Source organism: Ovis canadensis, chromosome 23 (assembly GCF_042477335.2).
Source record: "Ovis canadensis isolate MfBH-ARS-UI-01 breed Bighorn chromosome 23, ARS-UI_OviCan_v2, whole genome shotgun sequence".
Lineage (NCBI taxonomy): Eukaryota > Metazoa > Chordata > Mammalia > Artiodactyla > Bovidae > Ovis > Ovis canadensis.
The window spans coordinates 64,143,162-64,170,303 of record NC_091267.1 but is presented as its reverse complement, the minus strand read 5'-3'; the positions used below and the strand labels follow the sequence as shown (position 1 = coordinate 64,170,303).

The 27,142-nt window shown below is 38.2% G+C and overlaps 1 protein-coding gene across 2 annotated transcripts in view; it reads right to left on the bottom strand.

The window, feature by feature from the left end:
• Positions 1-12,466: 12,466 nt before the first annotated feature.
• SMAD4 (SMAD family member 4) overlaps positions 12,467-27,142 on the bottom strand; it is a 51,610-nt gene continuing 36,934 nt past the window's right edge. For both annotated transcript variants that reach the window (XM_069568588.1, XM_069568589.1), the window contains exons 9-12: positions 25,196-25,379; positions 24,027-24,195; positions 15,514-15,652; positions 12,467-13,997 (exon numbers count right to left, since the gene is read on the bottom strand). In XM_069568588.1, coding sequence (XP_069424689.1) covers positions 13,786-13,997; positions 15,514-15,652; positions 24,027-24,195; positions 25,196-25,379 — 704 coding nt within the window. In that variant the 3' untranslated portion in view covers positions 12,467-13,785. The remainder of the gene's footprint in view (positions 13,998-15,513; positions 15,653-24,026; positions 24,196-25,195; positions 25,380-27,142) is intronic.

Below are 27,142 nucleotides of genomic sequence, written 5' to 3'. Positions count from 1 at the left end.
CTGTCCATGGGATTCTCCAGGCAAGAACACTTGCCTGCAGAGGGTTGCCATGCCCTCCTTCAGGGATCTTTCCGACCTAGGGACCGAACTCGTGTCTCTTACGTTACCTGCATTGACAGGCAGGTGCTTTACCGCTAGTGCCACCTGGAAATTCCCATCCATCATATTGATTTGTGTGTCTGTCCTCCAATACCACAGTCTCGATTACAGTAATCATGTCCAACTCTTTGTGACCCCATAGACTGTAGCCTGACAGGCTCCTCTGTCCATGGAATTCTTCAGGCTACACTACTAGAGTGGGTGGCCATTTCCTTCTACAGGGGATCTTCCCTACCCAGAGATGAACCTAGGGCTCCTGTATTGCAGGTAGATTCTTTACCACCTGAGCCACCAGGAAAGCCCTCTCTCTCTCTCTCTCTCTCTGTTTCTCTCTATACACACACACACACTCTCTTTCTCTCTGTGTCTCTCTATACACACACACACACACACACACACACACACACATATCCTATATTTATATTATCTTGATTTGAGTAAACTAGCTCTTCCTACTTCTTTGTCAAAACTGTCTTACCTTCTGTTTGCCTTCCCATGTTCATTTTAGAATAATCTTGTTTACATATACAAAAAACAATCTTGCTTGGATTTTGACAGGGTGTGTATTAAATCTGTACCAGTCTAGGGAGAACTGACATGTTTACTATGTACAGCGTTCCAATCCATGAACACACAGCATGTTTTTCCATTTATTAATATTTAGATGTTCTTTGATTTATTTCATCAGCATTTGTGGTTTTCAGCATACAAGTCCTTTACATGTTTTGTTAGATTATATCTGTTTCTTCTTCAAGTGATTATAAATAGTATCGTATTTTAAATTCAGTGTCAACATGTTCATTGCTTATGATAAAACTACAGTTGACTTTTGTAAGTCTTATATTCAGTGACCTCACTGGACTCACTTATTAGTTCTGAGTTTTTAAATACACCCCGTGGGAATCTCTGCATAGACAATCGTGTCATTTACATATGGGGACGGTTTTGCTCCCTCCTTTCCAGTCTGTAAGGCTTCCCTGATAGCTCAGTTGGTACAGAGTCCACCTGCAGTGCCAGAGGCCCCCGTTCGATTCCTGGGTTGGGCAGATCTGCTGGAAAAGGAGGAGGCTACCCACTCCAGTATACTTGAGCTTCTCTCGTGGCTCAGGTGTTAAAGAAACTGCCTGCAATGTGGGAGACCTAGGTTCAATCCCTGGGTTGGGAAGATCCCCTGGAGAAGGGAAAGGCTACCCACTCCGCATTTCATGGACTGTTTAGTCGATGGGGTTACAAAGAGTCGGACACGACTGTCTTTCACACTCACTTTTCCAGTCTGCATGCCTTTTATCTCCTTTTCTTGCTTTATTACACTGGCACAAACTTTCAGCACTACGTTGAATAAGAGTAGTGAGAGTACACATCCTTGACTTGTTCCTGATCTAAGATGGAAAGCATTCATTTTTTCACCATTAAATATTGCTAGCTGTAGGTTTTCTGTAGATGTGCTTTATTACACTGAGGACTTCCCCTCCATGCTTATTTTCTGAGTTTATTGTGAATGGATGTAGAATTTTCTCACATGCTTTGTCTGCATCAGTTGCTAGAATGATGACATTTCTTTTCTTCTTTAGTCTGATAATGTGGTAGTTAGACTAATTTCAAATATTGAACCAGTCTGGAATTCCTAGAAAAAACTCTACTTGGTTATGTATAATTTTTTGTATATTTCTGAATTCTATTTGCTAATATTTTGTTTAGGATTATTGCGTATCTATTCATGAGGGTTGCTGCTGCTGCTGCTAAGTCGCTTCAGTCGTGTCTGACTCTGTCCGACCCCATGGACAGCAGCCCATCAGGTTCCCCCATCCTTGGGATTCTCCAGGCAAGAACACTGGAGTGGGTTGCCAGTTCCTTCTCCAATGCATGAAAGTGAGAAGTGAAAGTGAAGTTGCTCGGTCATTATCGGTCTATTATTTTCTTTTGCTTTTGGTATTGTCTTTGGTTTTGTATCGGGGTAATACTTACTTCATAAGATGAATTAGAAAGTGTTCTCTTCTATTTTCTGGATAAGATTGTGTAATTGGTATTAATTCTTCTGTAGTAGAATCTTCAGTGAAACTCTGGGGATTAGAGATTTCTTTTCAGGGATTTTAAAATTAATCATATTTCCTTAATAGCTGTCAAATAACCTATCTCATATTGGGTGAGTTCTAATAATTTGTGACTTCAGCAAATTGGTCAGTTTCATCTAAGTTGTCAAACTTACAAGTGTAAAGTTGTTTGTAGTATTCACTTGCTATCCTTTTGATGTCTATAGTGGCTGCAGTAATATCCCATTTTATTCCCTAAAAAAGAGCTTTCAAACTGCAGTGTTGGAGAAGACTCTTGAGACTCCCTTGGACAGCAAGGAGATCAAACTAGTCAATCCTAAAGGAAATCAACCTGAATATTCATTGGAAGGACTGATGCTGAGGCTCTAATACTTTGGCCACCTGACATGAAGAGCCAACTCACTGGAAAAGACCCTGATGCTGGGAAAGATTGAAGGCGGGAGAAGAGGAAGACAGAGGATGAGATGGCTGGATGGCATCATCAACTCAATGGACATGAGTTTGAGCAAACCCCAGGAGATGGTGAAGGACAGGGAAGCCTGGCGTGCTGCAGTCCCTGGGGTTGTGAAGAGTCAGACACGACTGAAAGATTGAACAATTCCCTATCTTGGTAATTTGTGTCTTTTCTTTTTCTGTCAGTCTTGCTAGAGGTTTGTTGATTTTCCTGACTTTTCCAAAGAATCGGCTTTTGTTTCATTGATTTTTCTCTGTTGGTTTTCTTTCCATTTTATTGATTCCTGCTCCAACTTTATTTTCTTCCTCTGCTTACTTTGAGTTTTTCTAGGTGTTGGATGTGGAAGCTTTAGAGTATTGAGAGTTTTTTTCCTCTTCTTCTCTAATGTTTGCATTTAGTGCTATAAATCCCCCCTTCAGTACTGCTTTAGCTGAATCCTACAGATAGATATAAACACTCTAGTTTCATTTCTCATTCAGTTCAGTGTTGCTGGTGAGTCACTAAGTCATGTCCAACTCTTTGCAACCCCATGGACTGCAGCACACCAGGCTTCCCTGTCCTTCACCACCTCCCAGAGCTTGCTCAAACTCATGTCCATTGAGTTGGTGATGCCATCCAACCATCTCATCCTCTGTCGTCCCCTTCTCCTCCTGCCCACAATCTTTCCCGACATCAGGGTCTTTTCCAGTGAGTCGGTTCTTCGTATCAGGTGGCCAAAGTATTGGAGCTTCAGCATCAGTCCTTCCAATGAATATTCAGGACTGATTTCCTTTAGGATTGCCTGGTTTCATCTCCTTGCTGTCCAAAGGACTCTCAAGGGTCTTCTCCAACATCACAGTTCAAAGTATCAATTCTTCAGCACTCAGCTTTCTTTATAGTCCCACTCTCACATCCATACATGACCACTGGAGAAACCATAGTTTTGACTAGACGGACCTTTGTTGGCAAAGTGATGTCTCTTAATGCGTTGTCTGGGTTTCTAACAGCTTTTCTTCCAAAGAGCAAGCATCTTTTAACTTCATGGCTGCAGTCACCATCCACAGTGATTTTGGAACTGAAGAAAATAAAATCTGTCACTGCTTCTACTTTTTCCCCTTCTATTTGCCATGAAGTGATGGGACCGTATGCCACGATCTTAGTTTTTTTAATGCTGAGTTTTAAGCCAGTTTTTTCACTCTCCTCTTTCACCCTCATCAAGAGGTTCTTTAGTTCCTCTTTGCTTTCTGCCATTAGACTGGTATCACCTGCATATCTGAGGTTGGTATTTCTTCCAGCAATCTTGATTCCAGCTTGTGATTCATCCAGCCTGGCATTTTGCATAATATACTCTGCACAGAAGGTAAGTAAGCAGGGTGACAGCACAGCTTTTACATACTCCCTTCCCAATTTTGAACCAGTCTGTTGTTTCACGTTTGGTTCTGTTATTTCTTGACCTGCATACAGGTTTCTCAGGAGACAAGTAAGGTGGTCCGGTATTCCCATCTCTTTAAGAATTTTCCACAATTTGTTGTGATCCACACAGTCAGACTTTCACATAGTCAACAAAGTAGAGTAGATGGTTTTTTGGAATTCCCTTGCTTTCTTTATGATCCAGTGGATGTTGGCGATTTGATCTCTGGATTCTCTGCCTTTTCTAAATCCAGCTTGGACAGCTGGAATTTCTCAAGCCTAGCTTAAAGGATTTTGAGCATTACCTTGTTGACATGTGAAATGAGCACAACTGTACGGTAGTTTGAGCATTCTTTGGCATTGCCTTTCTTTGGGATTGGCATGAAAACTGACCTTTTCCAGTCCTGTGACCACTGCTGAGTTTTCCAAATTTGCTGGCATATTGAGAGCAGCACTTTAATAGTATCATCTTTTGGACTTGAAATAGCTCAGCTGGAATTTCATCACCTCCACTAACTCTGTTCATAATAATGCTGCCTAAGGCCCTCTCGACTTCACACTCCAGCATGGCTGGCTGACACGCTAGGTGAGTGACCACACCATTGTGGTTACCTGGGTCATTAAGATCTTTTTTGTACAGTTCTGTGTATCCTTGCCACCTCTTCGTAATCTCTTCTGCTTCTGTTAGGTCTTTGCTGTTTCTGTCCTTTATTGTGCTCATCTTTGCATGAAATGTTTCCTTGGTATCTCCAATTTTCTTGAAGCGATCTATAGTCTTTCCCATTTTATTGTTTCCCTCTATTTCTATGCATTGTTCACTTAAGAAGGCTTTCCTATTTCTCCTTGCTATTCTCTGGAACTCTGCACTCAGTTGGGTATATTTTTCCCTTTCTCCTTTGCCTTTCGCTTCTCTTTTCTCAGCTATTTGTAAGGCCACCTGAGACAACCACTGTTTTGTTCAGTTCAGTGCATTATTTTTAATTTCCCTTGGGATTGCCTCTTAATCCCATGGTTTAGAAATATTTTGTTTAGTTTATAAGTGCTTGGAGATTTTCCTGTTCTCTTTCTACTACTGATTTCCAGTTTGATTCCCTTGTGGTTGAAGAACATTCATGATTTAATCTTTGTTGGGCTTTGAGTCTATCCAGGATATGGTTTGTGTATGTTCTGTTTGCACTAAAAAAGCAAAATAGTATATTTGGATATGATGCTGTTTGATGACTTGTTCTATAAATCGTATTGGTTGATGGCAGTGTTCACTTCTTCTATATCCTCGATGATTCTATGTTTGGTTGTTCTATCAACTGTTTAAAAAGCTGTGTTGAAGTCCCCAACTATGGTAGTGGCTATATTTCTCCATTCAATTCTTTAAAATTTGTTTCTCATATTTTCCTCACATTTAGGATTAACTGTCTTGATGAACCAAACTTTTTATCATTATATAATGTCCCTATCACTGGCATTTTTCTTTGCTCGGATATATCCTGTATCTGATATTAACATAGCCATTCCTGCCTTTCTTTGTTTACCTAATATGTACTTTCCTATAAACTTTCTTTCAGATTTTGTTTCAGATATTATTATATTTGAAGTCTCTTGTAGCTAGTACATAGTTTGGTCATGTTTCTTAATACATGCTGCTAGTATCTGCCTTTTAACTGGTATATTTAGACCATTTATTAATATGTTAGAGCTTAAGTCTGATTTTTTAAAAAACATTTCTCTTTGTTCTGTTTTTGCTTGTTTCATTCCACCTGACCACCCTCCCCCCCACCCACCTCATTGTGAGTTACCTGAACATAGAGTTCCATCTTGATTTATCTATAGTACTCTGAGTTCATCTTTTTGTTTTGTTTTTTTCAGCAATTTAAAATATTTACTCTGTATACATTTAGAATCACCTTAGGTAGTGGTAGGAGACGGCAATGGCACCCCACTCCAGTACTCTTGCCTGGAAAATCCTATGGATGGAGGAGCCTGGTAGGCTGCAGTCCATGGGGTCCCTAAGAGTCGGCTATGACTAAGCGACTTCACTTTCACCTTTCACTTTCATGCATTGGAGAAGGAAATGGCAACCCACTCCAGTGTTCTTGCCTGGAGAATCCCAGGGACGGGGGAGCCTGGTGGGCTGCCATCTATGGAGTCGCACAGAGTCAGACACGACTGAAGTGACTTAGCAGTAGATAGTGGTACAATTTTGCTTCAACTATCAAACATAATTTAGAAAACTCAATATTTACACATTTACTTACTGTATGTATTTTTTGCTTACCATATTTTAAATTTCTTCTAATTTCCTGTTTAAAGAAACTCCTTTGCCATTCTTTTAGGGTAGATTTGCTGATGAAAATTCCCTGAACCCATTCTGTCCATCTGTCTCAGCCCAAGCAATGGCCCAAAATGGCCCAAATGGCCCAAAGGACTACATCAAAATCCCATCCCCATAGCAGAGCCAGAACAAAAAGAATTGTTCATTTCGAACAGAAAGGGCTGAGGGGTAAAGAGCACTACAATTTATCACAGAAGATGGAGTGAGAAGGGTTTGAGAGGAGCTGGGACTTTTCAGGTTGTCATTCTGGGGGAGCCGTGGTAAGGCAGGAGATGGCATAAAACACACAGAGTCAAGGGTCAAGAGCACAGGGCAGGAAGAGATGAATACATAAAACTGCCCTTTCTCCTGAAGTGTTCCACAAAGAAATGTTTTTCTTGCCCTCAAGAGAATGCCAACTGACAACCCTCTTCAAGTTCTGGCTTAAAATACTGTAAACGTTAGGTCAGGTGAGGACAAGTCTCTCATCCTGATAAATATCTCTAGAACTTACATCAGCAAGATCAGAAAGAAAATCCTGATTTGGTCATACCTTTTTTTTTTTACAAGTCATTGCCAAAGAATCACCTTACCTGACCACCCCCTGCCCCACACGGACCCTTCATTTCATAGAGGAGGCACCTAGAAGGGATGAGCTTTCCTTGCCTTTAGATAGGCAATGATAGGACTCCCAATGTCTGTCTCTCCTTTAAGCATCTTGGGCTTCCCTTCTTTACTGGCTCAGCTGGTAAATCCACCTGTGATGCAGGAGACCTGGGTTCGATCTGTGAGTTGGGAAGATCCCCTGGAGAAGGGAAAGGCTACCCACTCCAGTATTCTGGGCTGGAGAATTCCATGGACTATAGCCCATGGGGTCACAAAGAGTCAAGACACGGCTGAGCGACTTTCACTTTCACTTTCACCATCTTGGTTCTAATTCCCTAGCAGCCACCTCTTCCACCACCACCACTTCACTCTCTCCTTTTAGAAATAAGAATGGGGCTTCTTCTCCCATAGTCTTGTTTGTAATGCTTCAGTTTCCATTTCAATGGTCACAAAGCATTAAAGGAAAATGTTATCCTCAAGTCTGAGAATTCACTCAGTGATTAGGAATTATTTTTAGATCTAAAACACCCACAAGCTTAAGAAAAAGAATGAGCACATAATGATTTAATTGGCTTTCTCTTTTAATCAAAAACATACTTTGTTACAGAGTTCTCAGGAAAGGTTCAACTGTTTTTTTAGCCACAGACTTCAACCAGGCAAAAAAAGCATACAGAAAGCCACAAAGGACCTACCAGAGCCCATAGCTGACCAGTTTTCCCCAAAGCAGAAGCTAAGTGTGGCTCGTCTCTTGAGTTATGGCATGACTCCTCTGACTTCAGGAGAGGAGACAGAGCTGGCAGATACTGCCACCAAATCTGTCCCCAACTCCTAGTCACCTCTTCCAAATGGTTCTGCAGCCCACCAGGTTTTTATCATCTACACACTTTCACGCTTTTCCCTTAAATCACACGTCCAAGGCACTGGCCAGAATCCAATACTTGGAAGAAGTCTGTTGAATCCGTGTTTAGCCTTTTAACCAATCCAAGCCCTGAGTCCTTCTATCAATGACAAGCAGCTATAGCAACAGCAGCTGGTTTCAATCCCTTCCTTTCCAGCTACCACTGAGCTGGCCTCTACCAGGACTCCCCAATCCCCTACTCTTGACCCACCCCCAAAGAAGGCTTGATCCTTGAAAAAGCCAAGTCCATTAATTATACTAATCCAAGGATGGGCTGGAAGAGAACTCTGAAAGGAATGCTCCAGCCAAGTTTTCTGATCAAAATGGACCTAACAAGAGCCAAAAATAAAGTGAATAATCATCCACTGGTATTGTTTTCTTGAGTCATATAAACCATTTTAATTGATACAGTTCAAGGGAATTTCCCTATTTTGAGAAGAGTTAAGAAACCAAAAACCCAAAGCAATGACCTCTAATATCACTAGGCATTTACAGTAAGTTTTCCACTCATTTTAGTTTTAAAAAATTTTACCAGCACACAGCACCTAAGATGATGGTGTCACACACATACCCAAAAAGTAAAAATATCATGACTCAAAAGAAGCCTTAATACACCATGAAAACAGATGATGGGAAAATAAAATGAAGGCTTTTCTCCCTCTTTTTTTTTTAAAGTATTTATTGCAGCCCCCAAGGTGGTACTAGGCCTTTGGTTAAATTTAAGTCTTAAGGACATATTATGTAACTTCTTGTCCACAGAACAGTAATAAAATATCAAGCCTAGTCTCATTTGAATAACGTGGAAATAAGTAAAAAGCCCCCTCAAACAGCAGACCAAAGTAAGGAAGAACTCCCAAACTGCTGCAAGGTAGGCAAGGTCACTTAAACTTCAGAGCTGGAAGAACTCATCTAGTCCAACTCCCTCATTTTACAGATGAGGCAACTGAGGCCCAAAGAAGGGAAATGACTTGCCCAAGGTCATATACATCAAGTTTCAGTGGCAGAGCGCAAACTAGAGGGTGCAGCTTCTGGCCCCAGCCCAGAGCCACCAGTTTCAGGCTGAGCAAGAACACTGGTTCTGAGACCTATTTGAGAAAGCATCTGAGATAAACTGAAAATTATCCACATCAGCAGAGAGAAATGATTGTCTTTACCAGTTTTCTCCTTAGTTCTTCCTACATTTAAAAAAAAAAATGATGAAAGGGGAAGAAAAAAGATTCATTCACTCATTCAAGGCTGATGTTAAAATCCCTGAAAACATCAGCAATCACCTTAGCTACTCCTTGGGGCAGGTTATCAGACCCTCAATTCTCATAAAGGCACCTAAAGGTCAAAAATATCTGCAAGGAGGAAGGCCAGAAGATAGGACTCAAAAAGGGACACCAAAACAAAACAAAAATAACCCTCTCATTTTCCAAGCTTTCATTTTTTGCGTTTTTTTTTTCTTTTTTTTGCTGGTGTCCTCTAGGCAGTGATGCTGCCTTTGACTATTGATACTCATTTCGTAACCAACCAACACTTGTAACCCCAGTTTTTGTTTTGAGCAGCACTCAAGTGGAAGCAACAAAACCTTTCAAGGCGGGAAAAAAAATATGAATATGATTCACTTCTCTCTATTCTCAACTACCTGAAACTCAGCAAGGATCAGGAAGCACACTCAGTAGTCAAACCGATATCAAATGCCAAAGCCCTAAAGTCCTTTTCAATACTTTACAGGAAAGTTTCTTGGGTCCTGTTCCAGTTTGCCCGTGTTTTAAAGAAAGTTCTAGTAAGTATGGCTATCCGGTTTTCTTGCCTGAGCAGTCAGGAAAATCAATCAGAAAGGGGAGAAGGAAGAAAGGGGAGGCATACCGACAACACACAGGAAGTGGCTGCTGTCATTAACGGGGCGGGAGGGGGTCTGTGTATAACAAAACCAAACATTCCAAACCACAGCAGCCTGTGACCATTTAGTGAAGGTAAAACTGTTCCATACCTCTGAGCAGCACCTCAAGTCTACAAGCCAGGAAGCACAAGAGAAACACTGTATCCAATACGTTCTCTGACACACATATCAAATAACTCCACCCCAGAAAATGAGCACAGCAGAAAAGGTTTTACTGCTTAAATAACGTAAATTTGGATTATGCAAACATTTCCATTCTGTGGTGATAGCAGAAGAGTAAGATCCACGCTCTAGCAACACTGGGGCAAGTGCTTAGGGACGAGGCTGGGCTGAGGATGCTGTGAATAAGGTCACTAGCTTTTTTATGTCCTTCCTAACGTATCTTAGGAGAAAAGAAATTATCTGGTTGTCCGAGGAAAAAAATGGAAAGGTTGCACACAAGGTTCTCATATCCTATTTTCTATCATCTTGCAAAGGAGGGTTTAGGCAATTATTTTACAGATAGCTATCTGCAACAAGAAGGGTCCTGCCTTTAGGAAGGAAAAAAGGCATTTCTTCCATCTGCAAGTCTTAGCCAAGCCCAATCCACAGTTGTTCTTAACTGACTTTACAGGTAATTACTTTCATATACTCATTTACCCCGGTAACTTAAGCACTCCATTTTCCCAATCTGCTGTCATTAAATACAATGCCAGTAAAATGACTCCGTGATGGTGCGAACAACCTTTAGAAACATCAACAAAAAGGATTCTGCCTTACTCAGAATAACACTGTTCCTTCCAAAAGGCTCTCAAAAAGGTTCAGAACTAATCTGATTTTGTATAATCGCTAGTAACTATTAACTAGTTAACCCCAAATCAAGAATAGAAATACTTTACCATACATTCTTTAACCTCCACAGATACTTAAGGAGCAGCACGGGAAAAATGCAAAATTTCCCTTCGTTAGGTGGGCATGGTCAAGAAGACAACTGCAATTAAGCTTTTAAAATAAAGATATTTATCATCTGGAAGACAGGACATTTTATTCTGCCGTCAAATGTTCTATCACAAATACCCCTTCTTTACACTACACCCTTCCTCATGAAAGCGGATTTTTGACTTTGAAATGCAACACAACTAATACGTGTTCAGTTTATCTGGATATTCTGAGTATGGTTCTCCTTAAGCCAGGTCACCTATACTGTAAACCTACAATGTTTACAAGAGGAATGGGATAGGCAACCTATTTAGTGGTTAGGTCAATACAAATGAACCATGATTCTAGAAAAACAAGGTTATATGGCAGTGATTTACTATCATTATCTGTGTAACAGGGGTAGTATACTATAAAAAATGAGATAAGACTATATCCCACAAAAGAACCTACCCCCTGGAAAATAAAGGCAACAACACCATTTTGGATTTAAGGATTTCCCTTTGATAACGCACTGAAAGGCACTAGACAAAAGTGGAAGGGGCTTCATACTGGATTATAAAGGTACATACTGGGTTCAACTCTCACTCAGTTCTCACCGAAATTCAACATTCTGAGCATTTCTGAGATATGAACTAGCTAGAGAAAACCCACCCAGAACCCTATCCTCATAACAATCAGATTCCAAGAAATGTGGAAACTATTCTACTCTTAAAACAGCCAAAAAATCTTAAACCTAGTGGTTCTTTTAGTCTTACTCATCAAAGATGACTACCTCTAAGAAATGTAAATACTGTTCAACAACTAAGACCCTCAGGAATAACTGATTATAATATACTAAATGTTTTCTTAAAAGCATGTGACTGAACCTAGGCACAAATATAAAGCAATTAATAACTAGAAGTACTTCTATGTACTTGTAGGATTTTTATGGCTCTTTGCAAAAAGCAACCAAGGTGGGTGGCCTGGCCTCAAAGACAGACTACTCCGAAAATATTTTCCACAATACCTCCCCCAGATGATTAAACACGCAAACTTTCTTTAAAGTAGAAAAGGAGGCAATGTATTATACCGTATCATGCTTATAGTTCTAATCAAATAAACTCAGTTTTTAAAGTCTGTTACTCTAAAACTCTCTCCACTCGCTCCTACTCTTCATTCACAGTGAAACAGACCTAAAGTCAAAAATTCTAGAGAATGAAGATACCTTTTTAGAAAATCTGCCAATAAAGTGTAAAATCACCACAGTTTTACAGGTTAGAACTAGGTCTTTAACAGAAGTGTTCGTAAGAACTCAAGAGTATAAATGAGTTGGTAGAAATGTTATTTTAAAAAACAAAAGACGTGTAGCTTGGATCAAGATATGTTTAAATCACAGAAATAAGCAAACTCAGTGGTTTCTAGGATGGTCTTATTAAGAAGACCTAAGCAAGGAAGTAGAAGACTTGTTGATTTAAGCTGATATAAGGATGACTATCATGCATAAGTATTTCTCATGTCTCAAAACTTGTAACACACTTGAAATAATCTTATTACACTAAGAAAGGCCCTCCATGAAAAAAGCAAAAACACCTTAAAGATAATCTTTGATTTTATTTCACACTATTTATCCTGCAGACAACCTATTTATCTTACAATCAGGCCTAGCTTTGCTACAGTAAAATAAAAGTGAAAAAAATAACCAACCCTACACTTGATACGTAACGTCCATGGGGAGTCCCAATAGAGTGGGAGGAGAAAACCAAAGCTGCCCAATAGTACTAGCTGTTGCCTGTCATTTACTAGAAGGTGTCTCACCACTAAGGTTGGACTCAAAAGTGGAAAAGAAAAAAAAAGTTAAAAATCAAACCTAGAATTCAACTTTGCATGTTGAGATTCAGTTTTATTTATGCTACTAGCTAAGTAAAAAGCATACATATTGTGTCTGTGGTACAGTCAATACATTTGCAACTTTTCTACTTAAACTTTCTATACAAAGTTACTGCCAATTGATATGATCATTGATGGCAAAGGGCTTAGAATAACCAAAAGGTATAAAAAAGTTTGCAGTCTTGCCCCAAGATACAAAAACTGAATTTTCAACACTGTCATAACATACATGATTTAAACAGTATATGAAAAAAAAAAGTCACACATCAAATCAAGTACAAAAATATCCAAACTACCTATCAATGAATGGTAATGTTTCTATTATTCTGCACAGTACTTAACACAGAATTTAGCGGTTTCCAAAATACTCATTATTTAGCTTAGCATTGCCACTTGTGCAGAACGGTAAGATATTAGATGGAGTGACACTGCTTTTAGTGTTTTAAAAAATATAAAATCTTTCCCTATGTTAAGGAAGGAAAGAAATTCCTCTTCTAGGCTCCTTAGTAACCAACCCTGTGCCTAGAAATACAGAATATGTCTACTGTTTAACAGGGCAAAAGTATATTTATTGATAAATAGTTATCCAACAAAAATAACAAATGTAATTTTAAATGATACTCCTTTGTCTGGTAATTTTAAGGAATTCTCAATATACACAGATTAGTGTTTTGCCTTGGCAAAAGAAGAATTGAGTCGCAAGACAATCTGAGTTAAAATCATTTTCACTAGTTTAACTTGAAAAAAAATATTTTGGATAAAAGGTTATAATACACTACTATCTTTTTTAAACACAGAGTAAAGTTGCTCTTGGTAAAATTAACTCACCCACATGGCACAATATTTCGGAGTAAAGTATATTCAACAGTAACAACTCACACACAAGATAACATAGGTGAATTAACTTTGAGAACTTCTCTGCCTTTAAAATCAGCAATATTAAATTTATTCTGTAGGATAACACACATATAGATGTTCTGCATATAAAAGGCTCTAAAACATTTCAAAGGGCTAAATTTTCCAGCATTGGAATGATTCCTTCAAACATAACTGGTGAAGATTTAATAAGAATGTATTTGTCCCAATCTTTAAGCTCTGAGCCATGCCTGAAAAGTTCTAAGTAGGAAAAAGAAAATTGTTTTAATCCAGTTTCTGTCTGCTAGGAGCAAGGCAGCAAACACATTTTCCAACCCTTTATGAAAAGATAAAGCAGAACAAAAGTGAAATATATCTTCAGGTTACAAACAGGATTGCATCTTATAGTCCACCATCCTGATAATGGTAAGGGCCCCAACGTTAAGTTAAAAGACCTCAGTCTAAAGGCTGTGGGTCGGCAATAGGCATGGTGTGAAGGACTTCATCGAGGAGCTGGAGGGCCCGGTGTAAGTGAATCTCAATCCAACAAGGTGTTTCCTTGATGCTCTGTCTTGGGTAATCAGGTCCCCAGCCTTTCACAAAACTCATCCTGAGTATGCATAAACGACGGAGGTCATCCACACCGATTCCGGCAGCAGCTGACAAACCTAACAGAAAAGATTTGGAAGACGTCAGCGGGATAGGCTGACCCCTTCCCATCCCCCCTAAATCTTACATTAACAAGGTGATCAGCTTTCTTTACTGCATTCTCCCCAGCACAAGACTTCTCTGCCAAAGTGCCAAAAAGTAAGTACAGATCTATACTTTGTGAACAGGGACTGAAAACTTTTGATTAAGACAATGTATATTCCACATGGGTCTTCTAGCCATTAATTATAAATTACCACAATCCACCAACACCCCATCTGTTTTTTCTCTTTAGAAGTGGAGGTGAAGGGATAAGAAATAACCTGTTTTTAAGAGGCAGTGCATGTCTACACGCTGGTTCTAAGAACTTTACTGTCTAAACTGTCTAGTTCAGGGTAAAACATGACTAACAATGAGACAGAAAATAGTCCTGGTTCCACTAAGACTTCTTGGATGAGCCAGATGATGTCTGTCTCTCAGTTTCACAATGTAACAGAGATAGTATGTAATTATTCAGTTGGGGAGGCCGGGGGCAGTAGATGAAAAGGAGAAATTTATTAACAGCTCTGGATTCTTCAGTAAAAGCATATGTGTATCATCAAAACTAGCAAATTAATGGTTTAGATGCCCAAATTAAAAAAAAAAATCAAATTCTATAAATGAGTATGCCTTATCTACCTCGAAATTGTAAACTCCTGAGCATAAATCACAACGGAGACGCTGTATCTAATTCTCCAGTCAGAACATACAGTCATATAGTCAATCTGCATTCATCAATATTACAATGAAACTACTGGGAGGAATTTGCATGTACTGTAGAGAAACCTGCAGGGCCACTGCAGTTTTCTTAGCCAGTGTGATTTGCTTACCACACTGAAGAGGTTAAGAACAGGGGTTGAATGAATCACTAGTTATGCCTTCAGACGTGGAAGATGGGTGCCACGTGTTTCCATCATAAAAGTCTATAGTCAGGAGTTTAACTCTGCAGTAAAAAATTCCCCATCAGTGTGAAACCTGGCACACAGTTCAATTTTACCCTAAAATTAAAAAAAAGTCTACAAGTTATCCAAACGCCACTGTCACTTGGTTTTCTCTCCATGCTTAGTACACTTTAGAGAAAAACTTGGAGAGACGTCTAATTCTGAAACTGAAATATGCTTTCCTTCTAGAATAAAGCAAAGCACATTGGTGATTACAACCCACCCTGGCTGGTGAGGCAAGAATTAAAAGCATCAACAAAAATAGGGGAGACTGATCAATATAACAATAACAACCCCCTGTCGTCTTCATCCCACAGTCCCTTTTTTGATACAAAAAGAATGAATACAGGGCTGTAAACAAAGGGCAACTATTACAGATGAACAGGTTTGTTTTTGTTTTTTTTTTAATTTTTGTACAAATTCAAAAAACGTTCTTATCCCAGTAAAAAGAACTTCACTTTCTATTACTGGTTAAAGTAACTAATTAACTGAGTCAATCAAGATAAAGCACCAACTACTACACTTGAAAGACAAAAAAAGTCAAAGGCATACTTACTGATGGCTGGGGCTATTCCACCTACTGACCCTGGGCCCGGGATGTTTCCCGCCACGGCCGCCGCCTGGGCAGCCGCTGCAGCTTGCGCCGTGGCTGCCTGCTGCTGCATCTGGCGGTGACACTGACGCAGATCAAAGACCTTGAAATAAACACTAAGTGTAAGTTTCACACCATGCGCCCAGCAAAAACAGTCCATATATCAAAAACCAATGCACAACCTATTTAAAACTCACAGCTTGATTTAGCTATCAGCATTAAAGAATTGTTTATTTTTTTATGTAGATGGTAAGTTCTTAGAAAAGCCGTCTTGAATAAAGCTCACTATTAGGACAGTTCTGGTTGCCACAGTCCTCTGTACCCTTTATCTGAGTTCAGTGTGGGTCAGCCATTTCTGCCTTTGTGAAAAACCACACCGCTATGTAAAACGAAGTTAAGAAATCATCCCACCCTTTCATAACTAAATGAAGAGTCTTCTGTAGGTTGAACTGACGTCCTAGGTCATACGGTCAGCTTCTTTTCTTTATCATTCTAGCTATTTGGAGGGATGAATAAAAGGCATTGTCACCATGTAACAAAACAAGGGCATGTCTCAGAGATGCACAGAAGCAACCTAACAGGATATTTAGGTCTTGTTTAAATGCTTTAGAAACAAAAGAGTAAGAATTAATCATGTAGATGTAAAATCTTAACAACTACTGAATCTCAGTGATGGATATACGGGATTCCATTAACTAGTTTCTCATTAATTTTAAAAATGCTCATGATTTTTTAAAAATTGCTTAGCTCTGAATCCTATCATTGATATCTGCTACTTACATGGGTTAAATTTCTTAACCTTTCTTAAGCCTCAACTTTCTTATCTATAAAATGGGAATGCTAAGTGTGCAATGCTTTTTCATATTATTGTAAACTTGGCATAGTATATTGCAAGCTCTCAATAAACGTTATTTATTATTTTTTATTTTGTTTTTGGTCTCCCAGGTAGCCACCAACCTTGCAAGAAGAGTTAAGAAGCTTGTAAGTAATTTCAATGCTTTTTACCAACCATACCAAGGGCTGGCGTTTTTTTAAAGCATTGGAAAGCTACACACGTAGAGTGGTCACCTTGAGAAGTTAGTTGTAGGAAAGGAAGACAAGGACAGCGTAGAAGCAAGACTGCTCAACGCACATTTTAAACAGCATTGTAATTTCTGAACCATGTGACTATACTCCTTCAACAAAAGGAAAGCACAATTTAAAACAATCCAAACATGCACTAAACCCAAATATGAGTGAGCATAATTATCTTTGACAATAAAAGAAATCGAAGAATGCGTAACACAGAACTTTATCAGATAAAGTACAGGTTTGAAACCCATGCCAGTAATTTTCAGATTCCTGAAAAAATTCCGATTGTCTTTAGTCACAGTCTTTACATGAACCATAAGAGCATACAACAATAATAAACAAAAGAATCCTCTCCAAACAGCAAACCAAATCCCTATTTACTTATTTTTCTACTCAGTGCCTATCTTCTAGCATCAACGATGGACAAAACTTAGACTATCTCAGTCTCTGGATCGAAGTTTGTCAAATATGGATGTATTTATTACCTAACCAAGCTACTAGTCCTAAAAGGGACAGGAAGCATGACAAAGGTCTGGAAATCAGAAATCCCACAATACCCAGAACAAAAACCACTGTTTTTTCAAGAGTCCATTAGAGTCTGAACTTTTCCACTGTGCTCTGACCTCTTAGAATGCCTTACCCGGCACAGCACGAAATAGGGATGCAAATATCTGAAAAGCCAATTAGCTCCACAATGACTTTTTTTTAAAAGAAGGAAATTGACAAACTTTATCTTTTAGAGCAGTTTTAGGTTTTCTCTATTTCTTTGCAGGTAACACCCTCTCCCACTGCCACATCCCACACCACAGAGGCACGACTGTTACCAATGAGCCTACACTGACACAACATTATCACCAAAAGTCACAGTTTACATTAGGTCTCACTCTTGGTTTTATGATTCTACGGGTTTAGACAAATGTATAGTGATATGTGGGCTTCCCTGGTGGCTCAGATGGTAAAGCTGCTGCTTGCAATGCAGGAGACTCAGGTATGAACCTTGGGTCAGGAAGATCCCTCGGTGAAGAGAATGGCAACCCACTCCAGTATTCTTGCCTGGAGAATTCCATGGACAGATGAACCTGGTGGGCTAGAGTCCATGGGGTTGCAAAGTACACACACACACACGCACACAAGCGCGCGCGCGCACACACACACACACAGATGAACCTGGTGGGCTAGAGTCCATGGGGTTGCAAAGTACACATACACACACACACACACGCACGCGCGCGCACACACACACCCCCCTAAAAATCCTCTGAGCACTGCCTATCCATCCATTTTTTCCCTCCTCTCTATGCCTGGAAACAACTCATCTTCTCACTGTCTCCACTGTTTTACCTCTTTCAGAATGTCAATTAGCTGGTGGGGTCAGTTTTCTGGACTTTGGCCATTCTCCAAGCATGCAGTGGTGTCCCAGTGCTGTTTTTATTCACAATTCCTTAATGGCATATGAAACTGAACATCTATTCATATGCTTACTTGCTATCATTATATCCTCTTTCCTGAAGCACTGATTTGGGTCTTTTGTTCCTTTTTTAATTAGGTTGTTTGTTTTCTTATTGCTGAGTATTTTCTATATTTTTGATAACTGTCCTTTATCAGATGTGTCTTTTGCAAATATATTCTCCCAGTCTGTGGCTAATCTTCTCATTCTCTTGACACCATTTTTCATGGAGCAAACAGTTTAAATCTTAATGAAGTCTAGTCTATCAACTGTTTCTTTCATGGATTCTGCCTTTGATGTTATGTCTAAAAAGTCATCGCCATACCCCAGGTCATGTACATTTTCTCCTATATTATCCTCTAGGAGTTTTACATTTTACATTTAGGTTAAGTACAACCACTGAAAAAAAAATTTTTTAACCATCATTAACCCAGTATGGCCCATATATAATCTTATATATTCCCTCCCTGGGAGGAGGGAATACAACTTACTTATAATTTCCTGGGTTCAAACACGTTCTCAACATACCCCCACCTCCACCAAGAGTAATTAAAAATTAACCAAGAGATCTTCAGACACGGATTCTTTACAATATGTTACAAACAATCGTAATTACGATAGTCTTTAGATCAATGCTAACACCAGAAGCACATATCACAGGTAACCACAAAGACAAAACTTTAAAACACTGACTCTTATCTACAGATGTAGTAAACATGATTCATTAAGCACCTCAGCAAATCTCCTTTCCACATGGGTTATTTATGTAATTACAGCACTCACACCAAAAGACTTAACTGTTCACTACACTGCTAAACTGAAACCCGGGGTGCCTCCTCACTGTGCACTGTCTATACCATAACAGGTTTCATCTGTTATACTGGATGATAAAATTAAGGCTTTCACTCAAAAGGAAACGTCTTCCTTTCAGAATCTGAGCTATTGATAAAGACAAGTCAAAGTAACCAAAGGTTTTAAATATTATTTTTGGCTCAGATCCAAACGATACTCCCGCTCTCCACCCCTGGTTAATCAACAATTTACCGCCTATTTCATCTGTTTAAACATATTTCCTTACTCTCATCTAAGTTTATTACAAACCCATTACTTAACAAAAGTGTCTTATAAAGATCACTGTCAACACCTTCAGGATATTCTCTTTCAACCAGGAGTCAAATTTTGGCATTCTTTTTTCAAAAGGCTCAATTATAGTATACTGCTTATATCAACACCAAGAAACGGTAATCCAAGAAGAGAAACAGGTCACTGTGTTGATGGTACACTGGGCATCTGAACAGAAGATTGCACTAAAGACCTGCTAAGTTATCTGACCTGGGGATGTAAGAGTCATGATATCTAGTGACTGGGAATAAATTTAAGTGGATCATAATAACCTTCAACCTAGTCCAGTTGTGATTTAGAAGCACTGCCTGACCCCTGTCCCTTACATATGTGTGCAACAACAAACCTGACTCAGCGTCAGAGAATGCAAATCAAAACCCACCATACATGAGATACCACATCACATGCCCTTAGGAAGGCTAACAAGGAAAAGACAGATAATAATGAGTATTCATGAAACTGTAAAGAAATCAGAAATTTCATACACTGCTACTGGAAATATCAAATGGTACAGCCACTTTGGAAAACAGTTTGGTAGTCTCTTAAAAAGTTACACATAGTTACTTTATGATCCAGAAATTCCACTCCTTGGTATTTGTAAGAGGAATGAAGATGTACATTCACACAAAAATCTATACATGAATGTTCACAGTGGTATTATTCATAATACAGCCAAAACTCAGATGTCCATCAACTGATGAACGAATAAAAAAAATGCAATGTTTGGAATGTTATTCAGCCCTAAAAAGAATGAAGTACAGATATATGTTACATGAATGAAGCTTGAAAACATTAGGCTTAGTGAAAGAAGTCACAGAAGACCAAACTGGATGATTCCATTTACAAAAACTGTTCTGAGTAGGCAAATCCATAGAGAGAAAAAGTAGATTAGTAGCTGGCTAGGGCTGGAGGGTACAGGAGGTTGGGAGGTAGCACATAAGGGGTGCAAGATTTCTTTCTAGGGAAATGAAAATGTTCTAAAACTGACTGTGGTGAAGGTTATAGCTCTGTGAATATACTAAAAATCACTGTACTGTACACTTCTAATGGGAGAATTATATGGTATATGAATTATCTCTGTATCTCAATAAAGCTCTTAACATGAGTGTCCAGTGTTTAAGCAACACAAACAGAACAGACCTTACTTTTGAAAGCAAAAGAGCAATGACACTTAAAAAGAATTCAAACATCTGCTCCATTTAAAGCTTGTAAAATGCCATTTCATTACATCAAATTTTCATAAATGTAAGGTGACTGCTATGTCATGAGAGAAGTAGGGAAAAAAATCAGTATCATAGAAGAAAAAAAAAATGCAATTTAGTCCTAGCTTCTTACATTTATAAAATGAAAGAATGGCTCTCCAAACCTATGTTTTCCTCATTTTAACTGAAAAGAGAAAAAATATGTTTATGTATATGTGTGTGATTGGGCCTGGGCTGGATTCCTCCACGTAAAGGCACTCTTTCCACGGGTTCATATATATGCACTCACCCCAGTAACATCACCTCTAATAAAAGTCAACATGACAATCTAAAACACGAAAATACAGATCCTTTAGGTGACTGGTGCCCCCTAAATTAGTAAGTGAAGAAAACGCCAATGGCTAGATTTAGGATATACTTGAATCTCCTTCTGGCTAATAAGACTCTTCTAAAGAATAATATACTTAATAAACAGTAAATTAAAACTAATTATTTTAAAATCTTAGTTAATAAAACAAAATTGGGATTTCTTTTACTCCAAGAAAATGTACCAGAAGATAATTTATTTACTGTTCAAGGCAAAAGTCTGAGTTTTCTATTAAAATCTATCCACAATATACTGGTTTATCAAGTGATGACAAGTCTTATATTTGGAGAACTTTTCAAGCACCATTTGTACCAGAATAGAGATATTACATTATTTGACAATCCTAGAAATTAAATTATACAAGATACTACATTTTTAAAGCCTAAATGTTTTAAATACTACCTCATATCTGATAAGTTCATCATTACTGTCTGGCACAAAGTATATATTCAACACTGTAGCCCTCTGTCCATCGACTTCTAATTGTACAAATAATCTAGAGACTTCTAGTCAAGATGGACACAAAGGTACAAAACAGATTAAAAAGCTAAAAACAACTATTAAAAATAAGTATCTTCCAAACCAATCATAAAATTCACATGGAAATCCAAGGGGCTGGCAATAGCCAAAAGAATCCTGAAAAATAACAAAGCTGGAGGGCTAACACTCACTCGCCAATTTCAAAATTCCCTACAAAGCTACAGCAATCAAGACAGGGTAGTGCTGTCCCAAGGACAGATATATAGATCAATGAAATAAACTGATGACCCAGAAATAAATCTTTACTATTTAAGATCAACTGAATTTTCAACAAGAGTGTCAAGATAATTCAGTAAGGGGAAAAAAAACAGTCTTTTAAATAAATGGTCACTCAAACAACTGGTTCTCATGACGAAAAACAAGAGTGGCACCACAAAAATGCACTCAGAATGGATCACAGACCCCAATGCAAGACCTAAAACTATAAAACGCTCAGAAGAAAGCACAGGTGTAAATCTTCATAACCTTGGGTGAGACAACAGTTTCTTAGACATGTCACAAAAAACACAAGCAACCAAAGAATAGACTACAAGAAAATTTAAAACTTTTGTGCTGCAAATCATTATGAAAAAGAGTGAAAGACGAGACAAAGAATGGAAAAAAAAATCTGCAAATCAAGTATCTGATACAGGACTGATACCCAGAATATACAAAGAACTCTCACAACAATAATAAAAAGACTAAAAACCCAATTAAAAAATGGGAAAAGATGGGAACAGACCTTCTCCAAAGAAGATACACAAATGGCCAAAAAAGAAGTGCAAATGTTATTAGCAGCTTGGGAAATGCAAATCAAAACCACAATGAGGTAGATACCACTTCGCATCCAATAGGACGGCTAAAATAAAAAAGATAATAACAAGTGTTGATGAGTATATAGAGAAACTGCAGCCCCCTCCATGTACATTGCTGGTGGAAAGGTAAAACGGCACCGTCATTTACAAAATGAGTCTGGCAGTCCCTCAAGTAGACAGACATAAGAGTTATCTTTTGATTCAGGAATTCCACCCCTAGGTATACATTCAGGAAGACAGAAACATACATCTACCTAAAAACTTGTACATGAATATTCACAGCTGCATCATTCATAATATTAGCCAAAAAAAAGTATAGCAACAACCCGTGGATCCATTAACTGATTATGGATAAACATAATCCCCAGTGGACAGCAGGGTCTAAAGACAGAAGGTACTTAAGATACCAGCACCAAACAGAAGGTGTACAGGACAGGAAGTGACATGGAAAGAGAAAATAGGCAGGCTCTATGAGGCCTGCACTGGTTACCTGACTACGAATCAAGTGCTAGTAAAACAGTCTGACAGTTAATTCAGAAATGCATCTAGGAACAAAATTCTTGTCCAGGGCACAGGTAAACATCAGAGAAATCTATGCAACAGGATTTGGGCCCTGAGCATACCTGGGGACTTTAACTCAATTTTCTCAAGGGACAAAATTCTTCTATCTTGTAAATGTAAGAATTGGTTCTGAGATGTGTATCTCAGTGCGTGCCAGACTAAGGCAGAACTGCCCTACAGGGAGAAACAATGACAAGGAGGAAAAAACAAAACCTCTTGAGACAAACTTGCCAACAAATACTAAATAGATTATAAAGTACATGAGGAAATCTAGCACCACTCAAAAATAATAACAAAGCACAAATAACTAAAATTCCTTGTGGAAAAATTAGAAAATGCGAATAAAGATAATTCTATTTGTGTGCTAAGCAATTTCCTAAGAACTAAGTAATGAGAGTTAAATCCACTAACTTACAACTGCTTTTTAACTAACCTTAAAGACACTTAGGACTTTAAAAAAATGTGAAAAATCTAAGTTAGAAATATAGGACTTCCCTAGTGGTCCAGGGGTTAAGAATCCACCATGTAATGCTGGGAACACTGGTTGGATCCCTGGTCCAGGAAGATCCCACATGCCATGGGACAACAAAGCCTGTGTGCCACAGCTACTGAATCTGTGCTCAGAGCCCGGGAGCTGGACCTACTGAGCCTGTGTGCTCTAACAAGTGAGGCCCGCCCGGCTAGGGCCTGCGCCCCCCAACGAGAGAAGCCGCCACAATGAGAAGCCTGCACACTGCACCTGGAGAGCAGCCCCGCTCCCCACAATGAGAGAAAGCAGCGTGCAGCAACAAAGATCCAGCACAGTCAAATAAATGCAGAAAGTTTTCTTTATTGAAAAGAAAAGTAAATGTTTTTGTTTTCTTTAAAGAAATATATTTAGGCTATCTAATTACAACTATCTTTCTCTTTCAAAAACAGTGTATGTTATAAATTAAAACTGAAATGGGTTGAACATGGATTAATGAAAAATACCTCAGGTTTAATTTGCAAAATGATATAGCAAATAAAACTCATTCAAAGAACAAAATAACCTTTATAAAACATAGTTTTGAAGAATTTTTCATTTCTCAGTTAAGTCAAAAAGCTTCTACTTTTAGAATTTTCTTCCATAAAATCCTGAAGATTGGCTAAGACAAACTTTCAGAGGCTGATTTTTACATATTTTAAACATCAAAGAACACAAATTTGGAGGTTTCACTCAGTATTTCCAAGAACTTGTGTATTTCTCTAAAACATTTTACAAATTTGCTAATACAAACATAATTTCTTTAATACATAAGACATTTTTACATTTCTCCCAGATCCATCTCAATTCCTTAAATAACAAATAGAGCTTTCCATATCTAAAATGTTTGGGTAAAATTACAACTAACCTTTATATATGCACTTGGGTAGATCTTATGAACAGCATCTCCAGGTGCACGCCCAGCTTCTCTGTCTAAGTAGTAGCTCTGTACAAAGACTGCATGGTCACTAAGGCACCTGACCCAAACATCACCTTCACCTTTACATTCCAACTGCACACCTTTGCCTATGTGCAACCTTAGGAAGAAAAAGTGAGTCACATTTCATTTTGATAGGTATTTAAAAATAAATTTTAGTTCAGACTATACAGCACACCCAATACTGAAAATTTTAAAATAAAGGACATTATATTTTGGTTATAAACCATAGCCAAAAGATAGATAGCCACTGTTAACATTTTTCTGTTTCTTTTTTTTAGTATCCTAGTCACATGTAATAATGATGAGCATTCACATGATGCTTATTATGTGTCATAAATATTTAATATAAATTCTCATTTAACCTTCACATTCAATTAAAATTAATTTTACAATTCAGTTAATCATATGAACCAAATTTTAAATGCTCAATAGCTATGTGTGGCCAGTAGTTACTATACTGGACAACACAGGTAAACCACTTTCTTCATCACAGAAAATTCTACTAGACAGACTGGCTTGGAGAGTATATAATTTGCCAAAGGCACACAAATAGTGATAGAGTCAAGATTGTCCGTTTATACACAAACATATTTCCTTGAAGAGTTGACATCACACAATACGTAAAATTGTGTAAGTTTTCCTGTAATATTTCATAAGTATTTACATTTGATTATGTAAATTTTTTATATTTTAATGACTGTATAAAAACAAAGGTTATTAAAATTTACTTAAGCATTTTTCTTTTTTTATCAGTCTTTCATTATAAATAACACTTGCAGAAACATGTCTTTATTTTATGTTATTTCCTTTCGGTAAATTTGTAGAAATACTATACAATCAGAGGAAACAAAAACTAGTTTTCAAACTGGGTTCCATAGGGTCCAGTTACTATTCAAAACATAGAGACCTCATGAACTTTTAAAAAGAGACTGCATTTTATCAAATAACAAACATCTACACTTAAAATGAAATGCTTACAAGTTCTAAATGTTTAAGATCATCTTTATTCCTTTATATTCAAAAACATAACCTACACTGAAAAATATAGCTTCAAATAGAAGTTCAGTTTTTAAAATGAACTAACTATACTGCAATACCTTGCTCTCTCAATGGCTTCTGTCCTGTGGACATTGGAGAGTTGACCCAAGCAAAAGCGATCTCCTCCAGAAGGGTCTACATATCCGTCGACAGTAACAATAGGACAGCTTGAAGGAACCTTAAATGTCTCTCCTACTTGAACATCCATCTCAAAGTAAGCAATGGAACACCAATACTCAGGAGCTACAGGAGACAAATGGGAGAAGACAGTCACTCGTGCGAGAAAGGTACAAGGCTCTCACTTTCACTCCATATGACAAAGCTTTTCTTAAAGGCTAAGGGAAAGGGGAGAGCATCCAGAAGAACTGACAAGGCATTACAAAGTAAGCACGGCCAGGTCTTCTATTTTTCAGCTTATTACCTAGCATTCTTAAAGTTTAAAAAAAATACCATTTTTAAAATCCAGAATTGTGTTCTTACTTCAAAGTACCCAATCAACAGGGAATTTAAAGAATGGAAACAATTAGAATCATAAAATCTTTACCATGATGTTTCATCTGACTCCACATAATATTTTCTATGTAGTCTGAACTTTAAAAAAACAAACAAACAAACAACACACAGATTCTAATACATATTTCAGAGAAGTGTTCTTCAGTAAATCAATCTATGGTATACGTTTATAGATCCAATGGCACCCCACTCCAGTACTCTTGCCTGGAAAATCCCATGGACGGAGGAGCCTGGTAGGCTGCAGTCCACGGGGTCGCGAAGAGTTGGACACGACTGAGCGACTTCACTTTGACTTTTCACTTTCGCGCATTGGAGAAGGAAATAGCAACCCACTCCAGTATTCTTGCCTAGAGAATCCCAGGGATGGGGGAGCCTGGTGGGCTGCCATCTATGGGGTTGCACAGAGTCAGACACGACTGAAGCGACTTAGCAGCAGCAGCAGCAAATGAGAGAAAGGACATAACCAAGTTAGACATTCAAGGCTAGAGAGTCAAAGTTAATTACACTCCAACTACATAGCTTCTGAGGGCAGGAATTTTCAACTGTCTCTGGGATGAAAGGCCATTTGTTCCATCTGTATTTCTGGTGAAGTCCATTCATAACTACTACAATTTTACCTTTGAGAATGTGTGTGGTGTATTCATTTAACAACAATAAGTGATTTTAAATAATTTTAAATGACTGGGGGGAAAGAAAGCCACTATCTGGTTTGGTATGTAAATATAGCTAACCAACTATTTCTAATTTTTGTTAGAATACAATTATTACATAGAGCCCACATACATGGAAATTATTTGATTTTCCTTTTTGAAATAACAAGTATTTATGGGGTACACGGGAATTGCTGTAGGTACTACATACACAGCAGTGAACAAGGCAGCTATTGGTAGCTACTGTCCTATTTTCATGGAGGTGCAGCAGACAAATAAGTGAATAAATTAGCAGATAACTCAGGTAATGACAAACACTATGAAGAAAATTAAAAAGGGTATGGGACAGAAGAGTGGGCAGGTCCTTCAAACTAGACAGTAGGGGTACACCCTATCTGAAGAAGTCACACCTGAAAGACCATGTATCTATGCGGAGATTGCAAATGTAAATCTCAAGATGAAAGCAAATGCAAAAGTCTAGAGAGTAGAAAGGAGTCTTGACACAAGGCAGGAAAAGACCGGTGCCACTAACGAGAGGATTAAAGTTTTTCTATGATAAACCAATTATTTACCTGCATATTACTGTGCCATTTATGAACTTTGGCTGAACTAGAATATGAAGCAATAAAACTTTCAACAATATGAAAAGATACTCAGAATGAAAAAAAACAAAAGCATTTTTAAACCTACCAAAAGATCTTAAAATGAAATGTGATAAATGCTTAAAATGTATTAAAAACAAAGTTCTTATCAAGTCTATAAGTATCTAATTGCTTTTCAAAATGCTGTCAAGGAATAAAAGTACTACCCAATGAAGTATTAATAAAAAAGACCACATGAAAA